This window comes from Vanessa tameamea, chromosome 29 (genome assembly GCF_037043105.1).
Source record: "Vanessa tameamea isolate UH-Manoa-2023 chromosome 29, ilVanTame1 primary haplotype, whole genome shotgun sequence".
In the NCBI taxonomy this organism is placed as follows: Eukaryota; Metazoa; Arthropoda; class Insecta; order Lepidoptera; family Nymphalidae; genus Vanessa; species Vanessa tameamea.
Window position 1 is genome coordinate 4,780,992 of NC_087337.1, and position 16,666 is coordinate 4,797,657.

At 36.2% G+C, this 16,666-nt stretch overlaps 1 protein-coding gene across 2 annotated transcripts; it reads right to left on the bottom strand.

Annotated features, from left to right (window-relative positions):
• Nucleotides 1-563: 563 nt before the first annotated feature.
• On the bottom strand, nucleotides 564-16,394 carry Slmb (supernumerary limbs). Of its 2 annotated transcripts, none has more exons than XM_026643720.2 (12): nucleotides 16,213-16,394; nucleotides 14,098-14,214; nucleotides 10,564-10,672; nucleotides 7,882-8,068; nucleotides 7,189-7,324; nucleotides 6,227-6,355; nucleotides 5,393-5,584; nucleotides 4,486-4,629; nucleotides 3,268-3,458; nucleotides 2,641-2,758; nucleotides 2,087-2,254; nucleotides 564-1,322 (listed from the first exon to the last, which is right to left on the bottom strand). In XM_026643720.2, the coding sequence occupies exons 1-11, from the start codon at nucleotides 16,252-16,254 to the stop codon at nucleotides 2,087-2,089; spliced, it is 1,533 nt and encodes a 510-aa protein (XP_026499505.1). In that variant the 5' UTR covers nucleotides 16,255-16,394; the 3' UTR covers nucleotides 564-1,322. The 2 variants fall into 2 exon arrangements, with proteins under 2 accessions (XP_026499505.1, XP_026499504.1); XM_026643719.2 differs by having other exon boundaries at nucleotides 565-1,322; nucleotides 2,087-2,257.
• Nucleotides 16,395-16,666: the final 272 nt, after the last annotated feature.

Below are 16,666 nucleotides of genomic sequence, written 5' to 3' on the forward strand. Positions count from 1 at the left end.
CGTTAATACAGTAACGGTGTTTAAATTTATCATCATTTATTTATTGATATTTGACGATTAAGGCTTGAGAATCATTTTTGGTGCACTAAATATAGTATTTAATATTAATTATGGTTCATCTAGATTTTACACTATTATGATACAGTCCATAATAAGCGTACAAGGAGTTCCCGGTTTGGAAGAACCTCGATTGAACAAAACGAAAAAAAAAAAAAAAAACTTAATTTTCCATATTAATTAAAATCACTATTTACATTATATTTTTGTATGATATATCTGCTAAAATAAGTACAGTAGAGTCTGGTCGTCTTAACAAATTCACAAACATCGTTTCTCATACAAATATTTATTAGTCATAGATTTATGCTTTGTCATCTGCAGTAGCGTGCTTTCTAGCACGTGAGCACCTTAGGACATGATCAAACAAACTACGCCAAGTATTTAATCTTATATACACTTTGAGTTCCTTGTATCCCTCTTTCCTGGTCTACATTATTTATGATTTGCCGCTCGGTCATAAATACTATTGACTTTTTTTAGTATTACTATTGAGTTTTATTTATCAGTGTATAGACTAAGAAATATGACGTATGTCACTCAACATACACTCAGACGTCACACTTATAGAAATAAAACCAACTTGAGCTGTCTTTCCCTTAATGTACATTAAACTAATTTTAACCAGGATAGTATTAAATCACTGTACACACAATTGTTATTAACACTCAAATTACCACAAAGCAAATTTCTCGTCTTCAAACAATATATACAGAATTTTCAGGCCATATTTCAATATAGAAATCAATAATTCTAGCGACTAAAATTCATTCAGATTACTGTTCAAACATTAAATACATAAAACACGCTACTGCATAACATCACATCTCAATTCCATGATAAATCTTATCGATAAAATTGGTGTTACGGTCTGTTTAATCTATCATTTTCAATAACATGTTATACATTTTTATACGACTCAATCAGAACATCCATTATACATATATATGGTTGAATTATAAGGCGAAATTATGACGTTATATGTAAATAACTATTATTAATGAAAACTTACAGCCAAATTGTATTCATAGGATGCTTTCTGAGATCCATTTTACGATAACCCATATTAGAAATAAAATACAAAATAGTAGCACTCGAGTCACAGGTAAATGTATCATTTTCACTTTAACACTTCACTTTCCCGACACTTTGCTTGAGTACAATGTCACTTCACTTTATTGAATGGAGGGGGGCGATGTGATACCGCTCTATTTGTTCACCCGTTATTATAACAATAACGTCCAAATGCGGTCCGTTAAGTTTACCTGAAATATAATCAAATATAAATTAATTCAACTAGTCATAAAAGCACTTTTGAATGATGATCATTTAAATACGACCGGGTTGTTTCCGGGTTCGATCCCGGCCGAGTAATATAGGAAAAGTTCATTAGTTTTCTATGTTGTCTTGTGTCTGGGTGTATGTGATACCGTCGTTACTTCTGATTTTCCATAACACAAGTGCTTTAGCTACTTACATTGGGATCAGAGTAATGTACGTGATGTTGTCCAATATTTGTCCAATATTTAAATGTAAAGCTACTAATGGCTTTTGGAATGTAGACTAAACTCATTTTATTACAGAGTGTGTCAGTAAAGTACAATTAAATTTTTATATATCCTGTCTAGAAATCATAGTAGGAATAAAGAAAAAAAAAAATAAACACACCTTAGATTTAGATATTTCTTGCCATTGGCTAATAGCACAGTTATATTGTGCACTACAAACAATTCTTTATTTATAATACAACACTATTACAGTTGAATACTTATATCCATTTTAATTCTACATCTACAGTTCCGTCAATATAAGTTTCATCAACATTCAATACGTTTTTATAAATATCATAGATTATTCGAGGTCTCGACCAATGATATCGCTTCAATTCGATGTCAAATGTTGTTTATTTGACTTTTGACCTCATGCAGGCTGACTATATACCAACAACGAATTTTATACATAAAAAATGACTTTTCTAAACATACTCAGACGAGATATTAACGGTTGGATATAAGGTGTTGACTAGTACCTAGTCATAGAAGGGTCGGTCGAGCTCCGCGGAGGTGCGTCGCGGGGGCGGCGCTGCCGGCGAAGTCCCGCCGTAGTTTAGGAAGTCCCACACGAGGATCGTGTCGTCGTGGGATGAGGATACGATTTGAAACTCGTCGAACTGAAGACGGAATACACGACCCGTGTGCTCCTGAAATCAAATTTTATACTAAAAATATGCACGTCTAATGATACCGATAAGACCGCTTTGATTGCAGATGGTCAGTCAAATGTAAATTTATATTTATACTGGTAGCATAAATCTATTTATTGGAAAAGAATAACTACCGTGGGTCTTGTCGTTTCTAGTCGATAGAATTTACATACCAAACTGGTGTTAGCTTTATATTTCATACAATTCTGTAAAATTAATCTTCGAAAGTGTTTGTTAAAGCATACTTTAATAAAGTATACATTTCGATGTATGTATGTTTCGATGTTTTCAACTCAGTCAATGCAGTCCTTATACAATAGCCGTTAACAAATACAACAAAAATAGATAAATGTGATGTTCGAATATATGGGGCGGCTCACCACGAGCGTGCGCAGGCAGAGGTCCTGGTGCGGCGTGCGCACGTCGAGCGCGGCGCGCAGGTCCCACACCTTGATCTTGCCGTCGTACGCGCCGCTCACGATGCGCTTGTTGTCGAACCTGCAGTACCAATTGGTCATAAAGAATTATGATATTCCTCATTTACTTTATACATACACTACACAAAGACTGTATGCTTATATAGGAAAAAATATGAGACTAACCAACAGAAGCAGAATCGTCCATAGATTGTTACAGGCTGTGAATTATTTGAATTCTGTTGATTCTCACTCTTACGTATATTTTTTGTATTACAGCAAAGCAGGTAACATCTATTTAGATATATATACATATGTATATTATAATTAGTCCAGTGGTCAACAGAATGGCTTAATCATTTTTGAAAATTTAAGAGAACATAATACGAATTTGTATGTATGTCAATTTTTTTTTATTGTTAACACTAAAACTCTGCAATAGCTACTAAACCCACGAAACTGTTAAACAGACAGGAGAAAATGCCTATTAATAGCGATATGCCATACACAAACATGTATTTTGTCTTGAAAATAAAAGAATATTTGTCTATCTATATATAGATATTAAAATATAGATAGATAACAACTCACCGTATACACCGAACAAGTTCCTCATGTCCCTCCAGCACACGTATACACTGGCCACACTCGATATCCCACAGCCTGATAGTGTTGTCCGAGGAGCCGGACACCACCAGTCTATCCCTGTACTGGAGGCACGCGATCCCTCGCTTGTGACCGTTGAGCGTGCGGACGAACTCGCACGACGACGTGTTCCACACCTGGAAATTCAAACGATTTTGTGTTTATAATTCATCTTTTTTACAACGAAGTTCTTTTATATGGTTTACACAGTGGCTAGGTGGACAAGGGCATCGGTACATATAAAAAAACAATCGGGCCCTCACCCCCTCTTTAACTTATATACTCCCCTCAAATTTATAGATAGGAATAATAATAGGATACAGGATACAGTGAGTTGAACTTATCGTTAGTAGGCTAAATCCATAAGTCATTTCTATTCAAAGCTCTTTTCAAAGCTTAGGTTAAAGGGCCCCCTGTGCTACGGGGCTCTGGTGCACTGCACCACCTGGCCCTACGCTAGCTACGCTACTGGGTTTACAGTAGACTGAACTGCCAGAAATCGTCACGCAAGGAAAAGCCAGGCGACATTACCTACCTTATATTATATACGTATTTGTATAATATTATTTAAATATATATTTTTGTTATTGTTTCAATTCACACGGAATTTATAATAAAAATTTAGCACTGAAGGCTAAATAAATTGTAACTTCATAAAGTTTATTGAGGCGGTTTATCATAAAAATTGAATTATTCTCAAACATTGTTAATTCATTTGATTACGTCCGTAACTTAATACATATTATAATTAGCTCAAGTTCCAACTAAGTGCCCCACAAGATCTCTCGACTATAAATATTTTTAAATATAAGTTGGCAGACGGACAAATGAGACATCTGACGGTAAGTGGTCACCACAGTGGTGCATTGACATTAGATACCGTAAGAAATTTTAACTATTTCTCCAACCCTGAGAACTGAGATGTTAAGACTCTTGTGCGTGTAGTTCCACTGGTTCACTCACCCTTAAAACTAGAAAACAAAACTAACGCTGTTTAGCTCTAGAATATATTATGGGTGGGTGCTGACTATTCAAACGGGCTCGCCCGAAGCTCTACCGCCATGTAAATCTCTCATAATTTCAACTCAACGGTGAAGAAAGATACCACCAGGAGCACAGTATGTTGATGTGACTGACGATGTGATGATATAAGGCTGAGCGGACCTTGATGGTGCGGTCCCCGCTGGCGCTGACGATGTACTTCTCGTCGAAGTCCACGACGTTGACGGCGGCGCGGTGCCCCACCAGCACGCGCCGCAGCATGATCTCCGTCGTCGACGTCATGTCCCACACCGCTATCGACCGGTCCTGCACGCACACACATCCACACGATCGCAATCTAAGCTCAAATATGATACATATTCAGAACTCAAATTAAAAAAAAAAAAAATGTATATATATATATATATTTCCCGCTGAGTTTCTTTCGCCGGTTCTTCTCAGGTCCGAGGTGCTAAATTCCGAACCGGTGGTAGATTTTTGACAATCAATAAGCAAGTGTAAACACTTCTATATTGAATAAAGATTTTTGACTGAGTTTGACTTTAATAGACGGTACTGTTTTTATGCGAAAAGATGTTATTTTTGTTTGATCTTGTCCCAAAGTACACAATTTTCGGTTACAGGAACTAGACCCAATTAGTTCGGTTAATAGAGGTTCTGTAGTTACAATTTTCTTTTACGAAATACCGCAGCCTGATTATGAGAGCCGAGATGGCCCAGCGGTTAGATCACGTGCATCTTAACCCGTGATAGCGAGTTCAAACCCAGGCAAGCAACACTGAAATTTCATGTGCTTAATTTTAGTGTTAGTAATATATGAGGACACCCGCATGTGTCTAATTTCAACGAAATTCTGCACCATGCGTATCCACCAACCAGCATTGAGGCAGCATGGTGGAATATGCTTCAAACCTGTTCCACAAAAGTAGAGGAGGCCTTAGCCCAGCAGTGGAAAATTTACAGGCTGTTACTGTTTATTTTTTCTGTTGCAGTCCGATTAAAGTTGGCAATGCTTACACAAGCATACAGCACTGATCTCTCCCCAGGAGGGAGGGAGCGGGGAGCGTACCTTGCTGCACGTGACCATCATGCCGTTGCAGAACCGGAGGTGCAGCACGGCCTCGCAGTGGTGTATGAGCGTGTTGAGCATGGCGCCCGTCGTCACGTCCCACACGCGCACCGTGCTGTCCGAGGAGCCCGAGATGATGGCGCGCTCGTCGTACTGCAGGCACAGCACCGAGCCCGTGTGGCCCTGCAGCTCCTGGGGCGACAGACTAGTTGGTTAACTGCCAGTACACTACCGATTATAGGAATGTATTCCAAAATGGATAAATCTATGTATATTAAAGCAAAATACCATTCACTGATTAAACACAAACTTGAAATTTGGCAGGTAGGTTCCTTATTTGTATGTATATTTGGGTGTAAACGTCCGCTAAGAACGGATTTACGAAACTCCACCCCTACGGGGGTAAAACGGGGTTTGGAAGATAGTATCAAAGTCCTATGTTTTTGAAGTAAGAGACTTGAAATTTAAAATGTATGTATCCTAATACTGTATCTTTAGAAATCTACACCCAATTGGGGTTAAAACAGGGGACGGTTGTTTGTCACAGCCAGTATATCTATAAATAAATTGTCTTTTATAATATTAAAATAATAACTTTTCATTAAATACATATGTATGTATACACGGCACATACACCAAAACAACATTGTTTTTCAATTTATGTCTGTCCGTCTGTTTGTTCCGGTTAATCTCTGGAACGGCTGGACCGATTTTGACGGAACTTTCACTGGCAGAAAGCTGATGTAACAAGGACTCACTTAGGCTACAACAATAACTCCAAACGCGCAATAGGGTCGCAGTTTCAGCTCGTATACATTGAACATACAAACTAACCTTAACACACTGTAACGTCTTTCTGTCCCATATTTTGATTGTATTGTCTCTCAGTCCGGACACAATCTTGTTGTCATCATATTGCAAACAGTAGACACCCTTCGAGTTCTCTGATCGACAATTTATCCTCTGAAACAGATACATAACTTACATCAATACAAATAAATTCATCAAAATTATGTATATTAGCATTGTAACTTATAAAACTCATTGCATATAGAACAGGTCGGTGTTTTTAAGGTTTATTACACAGTGACCCCTTTTAATTGACTATTAGCTACCCATCCTGCTTCGAAAGAACAGAGTAAGGGTGTACATCAAACTGTTTTCATGATATAGGTAGGCGGACAGACTAATAGGTCACCTGGTGCTAAATGGTCCACCAGCCGTTGCGCTGGCGCTGTAAGAAACATTAACCATTCCTTACATCACCAATGCGCCAACCACCAACCTTGGGAACTAAGATGTTATCTCTCTTGTATATGCAGCTTTACTGATACACTCACTCATCAAACCGGAACATAGAGTATCTGATGAGTGGGTGGTACCCACCAAGTTGGGCTTACACACTCTCAAACTCTACTTTAAGAAAATTTCTTATATGATGTCGGAGCCGTCTCTGACTGGACCAGAGCACCTCACCAAAGTTTAATTACAAACATATAAATAGATAAAACATTTTCTATCGTCTAGACCACAATCATTACTAATTAAAAACTTTCAATAATTACTAATTATGATGATAAACGTTTCTCTAAATTCATCATAGCCCTCTTTAAGTCTACAGTTGCTTGACCACAGGCATATCTGATGGTGGACTGATGCAGTCTACGATGGAACTCACTTGCCTAGTGTAGATGGCAAGGTGGATTACAATGCTCAGGACACTTAGAAGCCCAGATCCCCCACAACGCAACGCTCTGAGCAAAACTCTGTTGTATAATAAACAGTATTAATATTACTTGTAAGTTGTGTCTTCCCATACGCCAGTTGTCCTCTATCGACTGTATGTCCTGAATGATCTTCGGGTAGAGCTGACGGTAGAACGAATGAGACGGATGCTGGCAACCAGGCTTCGGTTTGAACAGGTACATTATCCTGGAAGGCGATATTATGGTATGGTAACAGACAATCTTACATGATAAGACAAATTATACAGATAAAAATAACGGTCATAGATAATAAATTTAACACCAAAATAGTGTCTGCAAAATTCTTGGTACATTGCAAGTTCCAAGTTTCTATTTTGAGTTGCAAGTTTTGTAATTAAATAATTATTATGGTAACTTCCTGAACTAATTTGGCGACAGCGACCGGTCTTCAAGGAGACTACCCAAATGTGCTCTCTCTTTTAAGATAATTCAGACCCAGATCCAACGGCTTTACGTACTTTTGGAGGCACGGGAGTATAACTTAGAGAAACTTTCAAACTTACTAATGAGATACTAATGATAATTTCTCGACAGAGACGCCAATAACTTTTTATTAGTCCGATCCGGGGTTCAAAGCCAGGACGTCAGGTTCACCAACAAGCTATCCAAGTATAAGTTAGCGGAGTCTCCGAGATACTAATGAGAATTTCTTGAAAGAGACACCAATATTTTTTATTAGACCGACCTAGGGTTCGGTACGACCATTAAGCAATCTCCACTTACCATCCTCTCCTCTCAGCGAGTCCTCGCCATAGCGAGTCAGTTCGAACTTTCCTTTCCACGAGTTTCTTCCACAGCATACCCTCAGATATAACACGCTGCCACTCGCGACAGACCAGCTCCGCAGCGCAGAGGGAACTAGCGTCAAGGTAGGATAAGATGTTTTCCGCTACGTGATCTAAGCCTTTTTCTGGAAACATTTTAATATACAGTTTATATATGTGATGTATTACTAAAAATATATTTATTTAATCCAAATAAAGAGACAGACTGCAAAAGAGGCCATCTGTTGGTAGATGGTCAACACCGCCCGTAGACAAAACCAATAAGAAATATTAGCACGATCCCTTAGAACGCACCACAAACCTTGGTAACTAAAATGTTAAAACCCTTGTGTCTGTAGTTACATTGAGTCAGTCACCCTTCGAACTAATCATTATTGTATAATATACAGCCCAGACGGGCGGGGACGGTCGGACATGGCAGACAAAGCCCTACCACAAAATAAAATTCTATTACATATCTGTAAACCGTCGAGATGACCCAGTGGTTAGAACGCGTGCATCTTAACCGATGATTTCGGGTTCAAACCCAGGCAGGCACCACTGAATTTTCATGTGCTTAATTTGTGTTTATAATTCATCTCGTGCTCGGCGGTGAAGGAAAACATCGTGAGGAAACCTGCATGTGTCTAATTTCAACGAAATTCTGCCACATGTGTATTCCGCCAACCCGCATTGGAGCAGCGTGGTGGAATATGCTCCAAACCTTCTCCTCAAAGGGAGAGGAGGCCTTTAGCCCAGCAGTGGGAAATTTACAGGCTGCTAATGCTAATATCTGTAAACCTCAACATAACCACCATCACGCGAAAGAATTTGTGCTGATCTGATGGTACGAAAGAAGGGAGACCAAGAATTTCATTTAATTCTAATTATCTTCGTAATAGAGTTTAGCCCGCACACGGTCGCTCGGGTAATTTCCACTTAGTTTGCATATACGGTTAGAAAAAAAAAAAAAGGAGACGGATTTAATTAAATTTGCATATGAATCATGTCAATTAGCATCGCTAGAGTTAATATATTTTCTCGTAAAAAGGACAAATCCGTACAAACTCTCGTAAGAAATTTCTTACAGTCCAAGTTAAGACCCATACTAACTTATATCACCATATACAGTATTTTTATATATTATATATTATCATATATTATTTATTATGAACTATTTATATATTATTTTAAATTGAAAAAAAAAAAACATGTCAGTGTGGGCCACGTCTTCCAAGAAGACGACAAGCTCGAAGTCCAGCGAAGATCTGCTGATGTTCAGTAAAAATATAAAATAAAGCCACAATTTATAAAAAATAAAATGTAAAAAAAGCCACGGGCAACTGTGAGCCCGTGGATGTTGTAAAGTAAATAAAAAAAATACTAACTTATTTTCTTATCTTACAAAATCTAATTAATCACACCAAAAACGATCTCAAATAAACCTCATTACAAAATTAATGGTAACATTTTTTTGCTGTCTCTACAAGATTAAATACTTTCCGTGATTTCTACAAATTCTTCAACTATTAGCACGCCTTCATTTCATCTTTGACTTTCTTGTATAACCTTAATTCGACGACGAAAACAGGCAAACATGAATTTCAATACATATGTGGATTGTTTTTTTGCTGTCCTTACCTCAGGAAAAAAAGACGCTCTTATAACTAACTAGCTATCCGTCCCTGCTTCACAAGGATGTAGAATATGTATGTACAACGGTTTACAATGGTTACAATGGTTGTTACAATGTTAAAATGATTTTTCCGGCCAAAAAAAAAAATTGAAATACTCGGCTTTTCTCTACTATAATAAGGACGTATTACACAAATCAAGCTTCCTCTTGAATCACTCCGTGTATCGCTGAAAACAGCACTAAGATCCGTTGCGTAGTTTAAAAGATCGATGCGTACGGACGACGGGAAGTGACTTAGTCTTATACTATGTAGAGATTATGATTTCAAATCACATAAAAACATTCTTCAATCAAGTAGGCATAAAAGCACTTTTGAATCGTCATGTCACAGTGTCGAATTAAATGTTAAACCACCATCGGTTCTGAAAGTATATTCTACCAAGAAGAACCGACAAGAAACACAGTAAATACTCCTTTCCGCCATTTTGAATACAGAGTATATCAATAAAGAACAATCAAATTTTTATATATCCTGCCCAGAAATCAATAAATACTAAGACCACCCTATTTATCTTTAATATAATCTCGTATTTAGCAGCGTAAGCACCAACTCTCTGCTATTTGTAAGCATTAAAGTTACAGTCACGCGTCCTATCTGCACTTAAACGTAAAATATCATCAGAGTACTTCCAATTAACTCAAAGAATTTCGAAAGGCAACCGATTTCACCGTTGCACACAAATTAAGCAATATTATCCTTCAAATAAATTACAATAAACGTGACAATCTACACATCGAGAGAAAAACTCCGGGCGTAAAACTCGGTGGAATGTCGCGTATCATTTCAAGTATAATCCCCTCATGGTGAAACTCTCGCTGGATTATGTAGCTTCTTACGCTAACGCCGGTTAATATTTCTAACAGCGTCGACTTCTCCTGGCGGTGGAGACTTACCATCAGCCCATTGGCCTGTCCGCTTACAAATGACGTAAAGAAAATACTTACTTGGAAGCATGCTGATGAAATCCCTCTGCAGCATCGGTTTGAGGTATGCATTGATGTGACCATGTTGATAATGGCACATTCGCGCCAGTAACTGTTCCACAAATTCCACCTAAAAAAAAATTGCAATTATATCAAAATCAAAATGGCATTAGTGTACTATTTATTTAACATAACGTTGTGGTATCTTTGGTTGAATTATTCTGACTAAATTTCAAAAATAAAAAATATATTTAAAAGGTACTATTTCAATATTATTTATACTAATATTATAAATACGAAAGTAACCATCTGTCTAACCATATGTTACGCTTTTACGGCAAAACAATTGAACGGAATATGATGAAGTCAAGCTTGCTTCATATGATGATGAGCGTAGGTGGAGCCCTAAAGATCGAGCTCAGTGGCGTGCCATGGGAGAGGCCTATGGCTGAAACGGGCTTATGATTGTGATAAAGCTTGAAAGACCCCTAAGACACGGACGAAAACAAGTACTCAATGTTTATAATAATCAGTAGGTTTACTTCAGGAGTCCCACAAGGACAATTAATAGAATCATTATTATATTTAAGATACGTAATTGAGTTATATATTATTTTATGATTCGATTTGAAACGAAGAAAATACGAATGTATTATTTCGTATGATTAGTCATAACAGTCATGTATGGTAGGGCTTTGTACAACCCTATCTAAGTAACTACCTAACTACTTATAACAAATAAAAAAGAAAAAAAATGGTTCAATTTTCACAACATAATCATGTGGTATCATTTTAATATACGCTGGATATTGAACGGCTTTCTAGTAACACAATAATACATAATTTTAACCGCGTAAGAATATTTCCTATCTCCCACCGCATTTGCGGTCGCCTGATCTAATTTTAACGGATCGTGGACATTATTATTAACAAAACGTTTATTTATAAATAACTAGCTATCGCTCGCGGTTTCGATCGCGTTATAGGAGTAGGTCGTCAGGTGTCTGTTATAAAATGCCTTTGTCCTCCCTCTAGAAGCTTGCTTCATACCAAATTTCATCAAATCAAGTTCAGTGGTCTGGTCATGATAGCGAAACAGGCAAACAGACAGACAGAGTTACAAGCACATTTACAACATTAGACTAGACAAAGTTGTTACCACAACCTGTACATACCTCAAAAGTTATTAGAAAAATGTTAACCTAATATGCTAAAGTCAAAGTCAAAAGTCAAAATCAAAAATGTTAAGTACTTAAATATGACCAAGCATAACCTAGCCAAACTCAAATTTAACACAATTTTTTTGGACATTTTGTCATATACAGAGACGATCGACCTCGTAGCAAATCTATTTAGTATAACCCAAGCTATGATCATTTATATGTGGTGCACTGTCAAAGCCGAGAACGGGCCGAAAGAAATATTGGACGACAGTTCGCCATTAAATAAAAAAGCACACAAGTATAATACTATTATAGTTTAATATGGCGTTTGGCAAGTGTCGAGCGTAGCTAACACGCAACGAGATAATAAAGTTGACTCGTTTGTTTTAGTTCTTTTGCATAAATTAATGTAACCTCAAACTTTTTACGTTCACCACATTCTATCATAGTATGGACATGTTACGCGGAGGAATGAGGCACATGCTGTGAAGAAGTTCTTGAGCATAGATAGAAACGATGGATGGATTGTGTGAAAGACGATACGTCTAGAAAGAATCTTACTTGTGAGATGACGTCAGACAGAGAGCTATGGAAGGAGACATGCTACGCTACCCCAAATAAAATTGGTGTAAGGGATGGTGATTTTATTGGAAAACTGATATGTACCTTGTACCTGTAGTTACATAAACCGGAACTACCGATTTCGGTTACGATGAATCTCAAGACAGACCAGCCAACGCAGAACGTATTACAGCACAAGTGTACTCGCACACACAGCACTCATAAACCACTACTTCAGACGCAGGACCAATTGCTTTAAACGGGAATAAACTCCTCGTAACATGTCTGTCTTTGTGCTATCTAAACATTTTGTTTCTTTACTTATTTCGGCAATCACAACGGTGACCATCGAGTCCGTAAAATGTCCGGATAAACGGATTCCGGATAAACGGATTTCCGGATAATAAGGTATCTACTGCATAAATAAAAAATAGAATAGAATAGAATAGAAAGAGATTTGTGAAAATGCAGTCGTAATATGTTTTCCTCAAATTTTCAATAATAAATCGAACAAATAAGCATGGACCTCTTTGAGAAAACTGGCTGCACTTTTATTGATACGATTTTTGTATTCAGTGAAAGTTTAACAGGACGGCGTCTTTAGGCATGGAAACAATGTAATAATATTATACATAACATAACATAATCAGCCTGTAAATTTCCCACTGCTGGGCTAAGGCCTCCTCTCCCGTTGAGGAGAAGGTATGGAGCATATTCCACCACGCTGGTCCAATGCGGGTTGGTGGAATACACATGTGGCAGAATTTCGCTGAAATTAGACACATGCAGGTTTCCTCACGATGTTTTCCTTCACCGCCGAGCACGAGATGAATTATAAACACAAATTAAGCACATGAAAATTCAGTGGTGCCTGCCTGGATTTGAACCCGAAATCATCGGTTAAGATGCACGCGTTCTAACCACTGGGCCATCTCGGCTCTTGTATTGTCAATAATATTATAATTTACCTTTATACCATTATTAAGATCAAAGATTATTCATTAGCCGAAAACAAAGTTACGATTCCCCATATTTTTTTTACTGGATAAAAACACACTTAAAAGACTACGAATACGACAATGACCTCCTGACCTGACTCAGGGCAGGACTGACCTTTGTCAACGAGACCTAAGCGTGTGCCCTAAAACAAGTTCATTCATAATATCATGGTACGATTTTTATGAGAACACTTGTATTCTACCATCAGTAAGCGAAATAATTCGTTTCTTGAATATCATAACTGGACTTGTGATTTTTTGTTAAATAGGGGAAATAAAACAAAATATTTCTTAAAAAAATTGTCTTGCTGGTATTACCGAGAACCTAGCTACTAGTATAGTAGTCCAAACTTTGAACTTTCAGTTAACACTCCCGTCTCCCGGAAGTCTCTATGGTCGTGCCGATTTATTGTCCCATCGGATTATAACAGTTCACATGAGCTTGTTTTTTTTATTGGTGGGTTGGTCGAGCATTGTCAACCTGTTGGTAAGTGGTCACCACCACCCATAGACAAAGGCGCTGTAAGAAATATTAACCATTCCTTACATCACCTATGCGCCACCAACCTTGGGAACTAAGATGTTATGTCCCTCGTGCCTGTAGTTACACTGGCTCAATCACCCTTCAAACCAGAACACAAAAATACTGCGTACTGTTGTTTGGTAGAATATCTGATGACTGGGTGTACCTACCCAGTCGGGCTTGCACAAAGACCTACCACCAAGTAAACTCGTGCACTTTAATATCTCCAGCACATGGCTATATGACCTTTGAAAATGATTACTATGGTAGGGAACCGGTCATGGCAACGTCATATCATAACTTCATTTACCTGGTCTGTTTCGTTCCATCTTGAGAATAAATTGAGACATGTGTTCCGTTCAGCCACGTACGCTGCTCCACTCGGAGCGGGCCGAACCCCTGTGTCCAACGATGTTAATGACGTCACCTGAAATTTCACATACATTGTTTTACTTATTAATGTAGGAAAACATACAATAAAAAAAAATGGACTTAAGGGTTGCCTTACTTAAATATTACTACAATAAGTGCATAAGGATATCAGATATATAATATATTTATTTAAAATAAGTAGTTAAACTCGCTAATTATCTACCCAATAAAGCGGTCAGCACCGCCCATAGACAATAGCATTGTAAGAAATATTAATTTCCCATTACATTGCCTGTAAACCTTAGGAACTAAGATGTTATTATGTAGCTGAAGTTACACTGACTCACTCACTTCAAACCGAAACACAACAACACTGTTTGCCATAGAATAAACTCATCAGTATGACAATATATATAAAACATTAATAAAACGAGTTCCACATGAAAAAGAGATGAAAGATGAAGCTTTACTAGAACGCACACGGAAATCACATCAATTTTTTAATATGAAAACTTTCAAAGTATGAATACAACCGAATTCTAATAAATCAAAGCATATTGGTTCGTTTATTCTTTTACTTAGAACACAAATTTCTTTATTAAAATAATAAAAAACACATTTTGAATTGGATTATAACTCAAATTTATGAGGAAAATTTGTAAATACTGAGATTTAAATGAGAGATTACTGGGATAAAATCATTTTGTATATACTGTGTTTATATCATTTTGTGAAGATTACATTAATTTTCGTAAATAGGAAGTTAACAGTGAAACAAATTTCTGTTCGTTTGTGTTTAAATCCAAAGATTTTTTTGTACTTTGGTTTTGTATTTTTTTTTTTTCAATTTAATGCATGGTCAACACAAATCACAATCTAAATATAAAACCAATTACAATAGGTAATCATACTCAAAACTAACTAAATTGTAAGTATATAATACATATCTTTTTTAATCAGATAATACAGTAAACATGAATTGACAAATTCAATTTGAAAAAAAAAAAAGAATATTTACAAATCCACTGGATTAACAATTGCCATTCATTTAATGCACATAAAAAAAATTAAAAAAAACATTTTTAAGTACCAAAATAATAAAATACACCGACTATGTTTTATGTGTTGTACAATGAGTTTGAAATGAAAAAAAATCAACTTAGTAACAACTGTTGCTACTGAAATAGGTTTAATTTCACACACAAAACTTAATATATAGGTCATATAAGAAATAATTTAAAAAAAAGACATCTTCCAAGCATTTTTGTGTATGTAATGCTTCCCATACACTGGGTATCCAATACACAGTATCACAATATAAATGTTATATTAATATGTGAATGTATGAATATTCATAATTTTTTTTATAAATCAAATGTTTAAAACTGGTCTATCTAATCATTATGTATCACTTTCAACGATTACATATACATTGAAATTATAATGAAATACATAATGTCATAATAGTAAGTATAAATATTTGTTGGTAGTGAAATTTTTGAGAAAGTAAATTGTTTTACAAACGCTCAGGGTAATCTATATCCAGGACCAGGATATGGTTAGATAGTGGCTTGACTGTATATTTGAATAGTTGTTTTGTTTCTTGAAGATTGTTTTTAAATATAATTCAGACAATAATTTAAAATATTCGAACAGTTTCGATGGAAAAACGAATCACGTAAAATTCTCGTAAAATTGATTCGATTGTTAACAAGAATCGTTAATAACATTATCAACTCGAATTAGACTACATAATGTGAGTTTAAGGAAGAAAATAGTGTTCAAAAGACGAAATTGGGTTAAAATAATACATTTTACAACTGCAATGCAGAACTTGAAATTGACATTTTAACTTTTCGACAACTTATTTTCAACAGAGATATGTTCGTTTTCAATTGTTATGTCCGATTATGTCGACGTTATAATTGTTTAATTAAGATTTCATGGGAAAAGCAATGAATTAAGGAAACCTATGGTGCTAGAGAGGCAAAGATGGCGGAATAGATTGGCATGACAGTACTGCTGTGCCCTATTTCGTAGTTTCATATAATACCTTAGGTGTCGTCGAGTCTTCTATCATCCAATCGGTTTCCATTTTTGTAATTTCACTAAATACATTAATACGTGTCCACACAAAACGCCACTTATAACCAAATCACAATCGCTTAATATTCATCATTCGCATGACGTCAAGCACTACTATTTTCTTTTGATTTGAAAGGGTTAAATATTATTATTTGCACTGGATACGTGTCCTTCTGCTCCTTTCGATCAGATAATTGTACGTAAATATTTAAAAGATGACAACGTAAATTAAGTTTTTTTTAATTGATTTTAGTTGCTCTATGTCAAATTCCTGATATAAGTTAAACTTAATTAAGTGTTATAATACTATACAAGGCATTATTACATTTTTTATAATTGCACATTAATATTACAATTAGTTGAATGTTACAATATAGTGCGTTATTAATGTTAAAATCTATAAAATATATTCAAAGTTACAT

Coding starts and splice junctions, on each gene's coding strand:
- Slmb (XM_026643719.2), bottom strand. CDS start 16,254: ATGGAAACCGATTGGATGATAGAAGACTCGACGACACCTAAG. Junction 5,585..6,226: donor AGACGTTACAGTGTGTTAAG/GTTAGTTTGTAT, acceptor CTGTCGCCCCAG/GAGCTGCAGGGCCACACGGG. Junction 2,258..2,640: donor TCTGCCTGCGCACGCTCGTG/GTGAGCCGCCCC, acceptor ATTTGATTTCAG/GAGCACACGGGTCGTGTATT.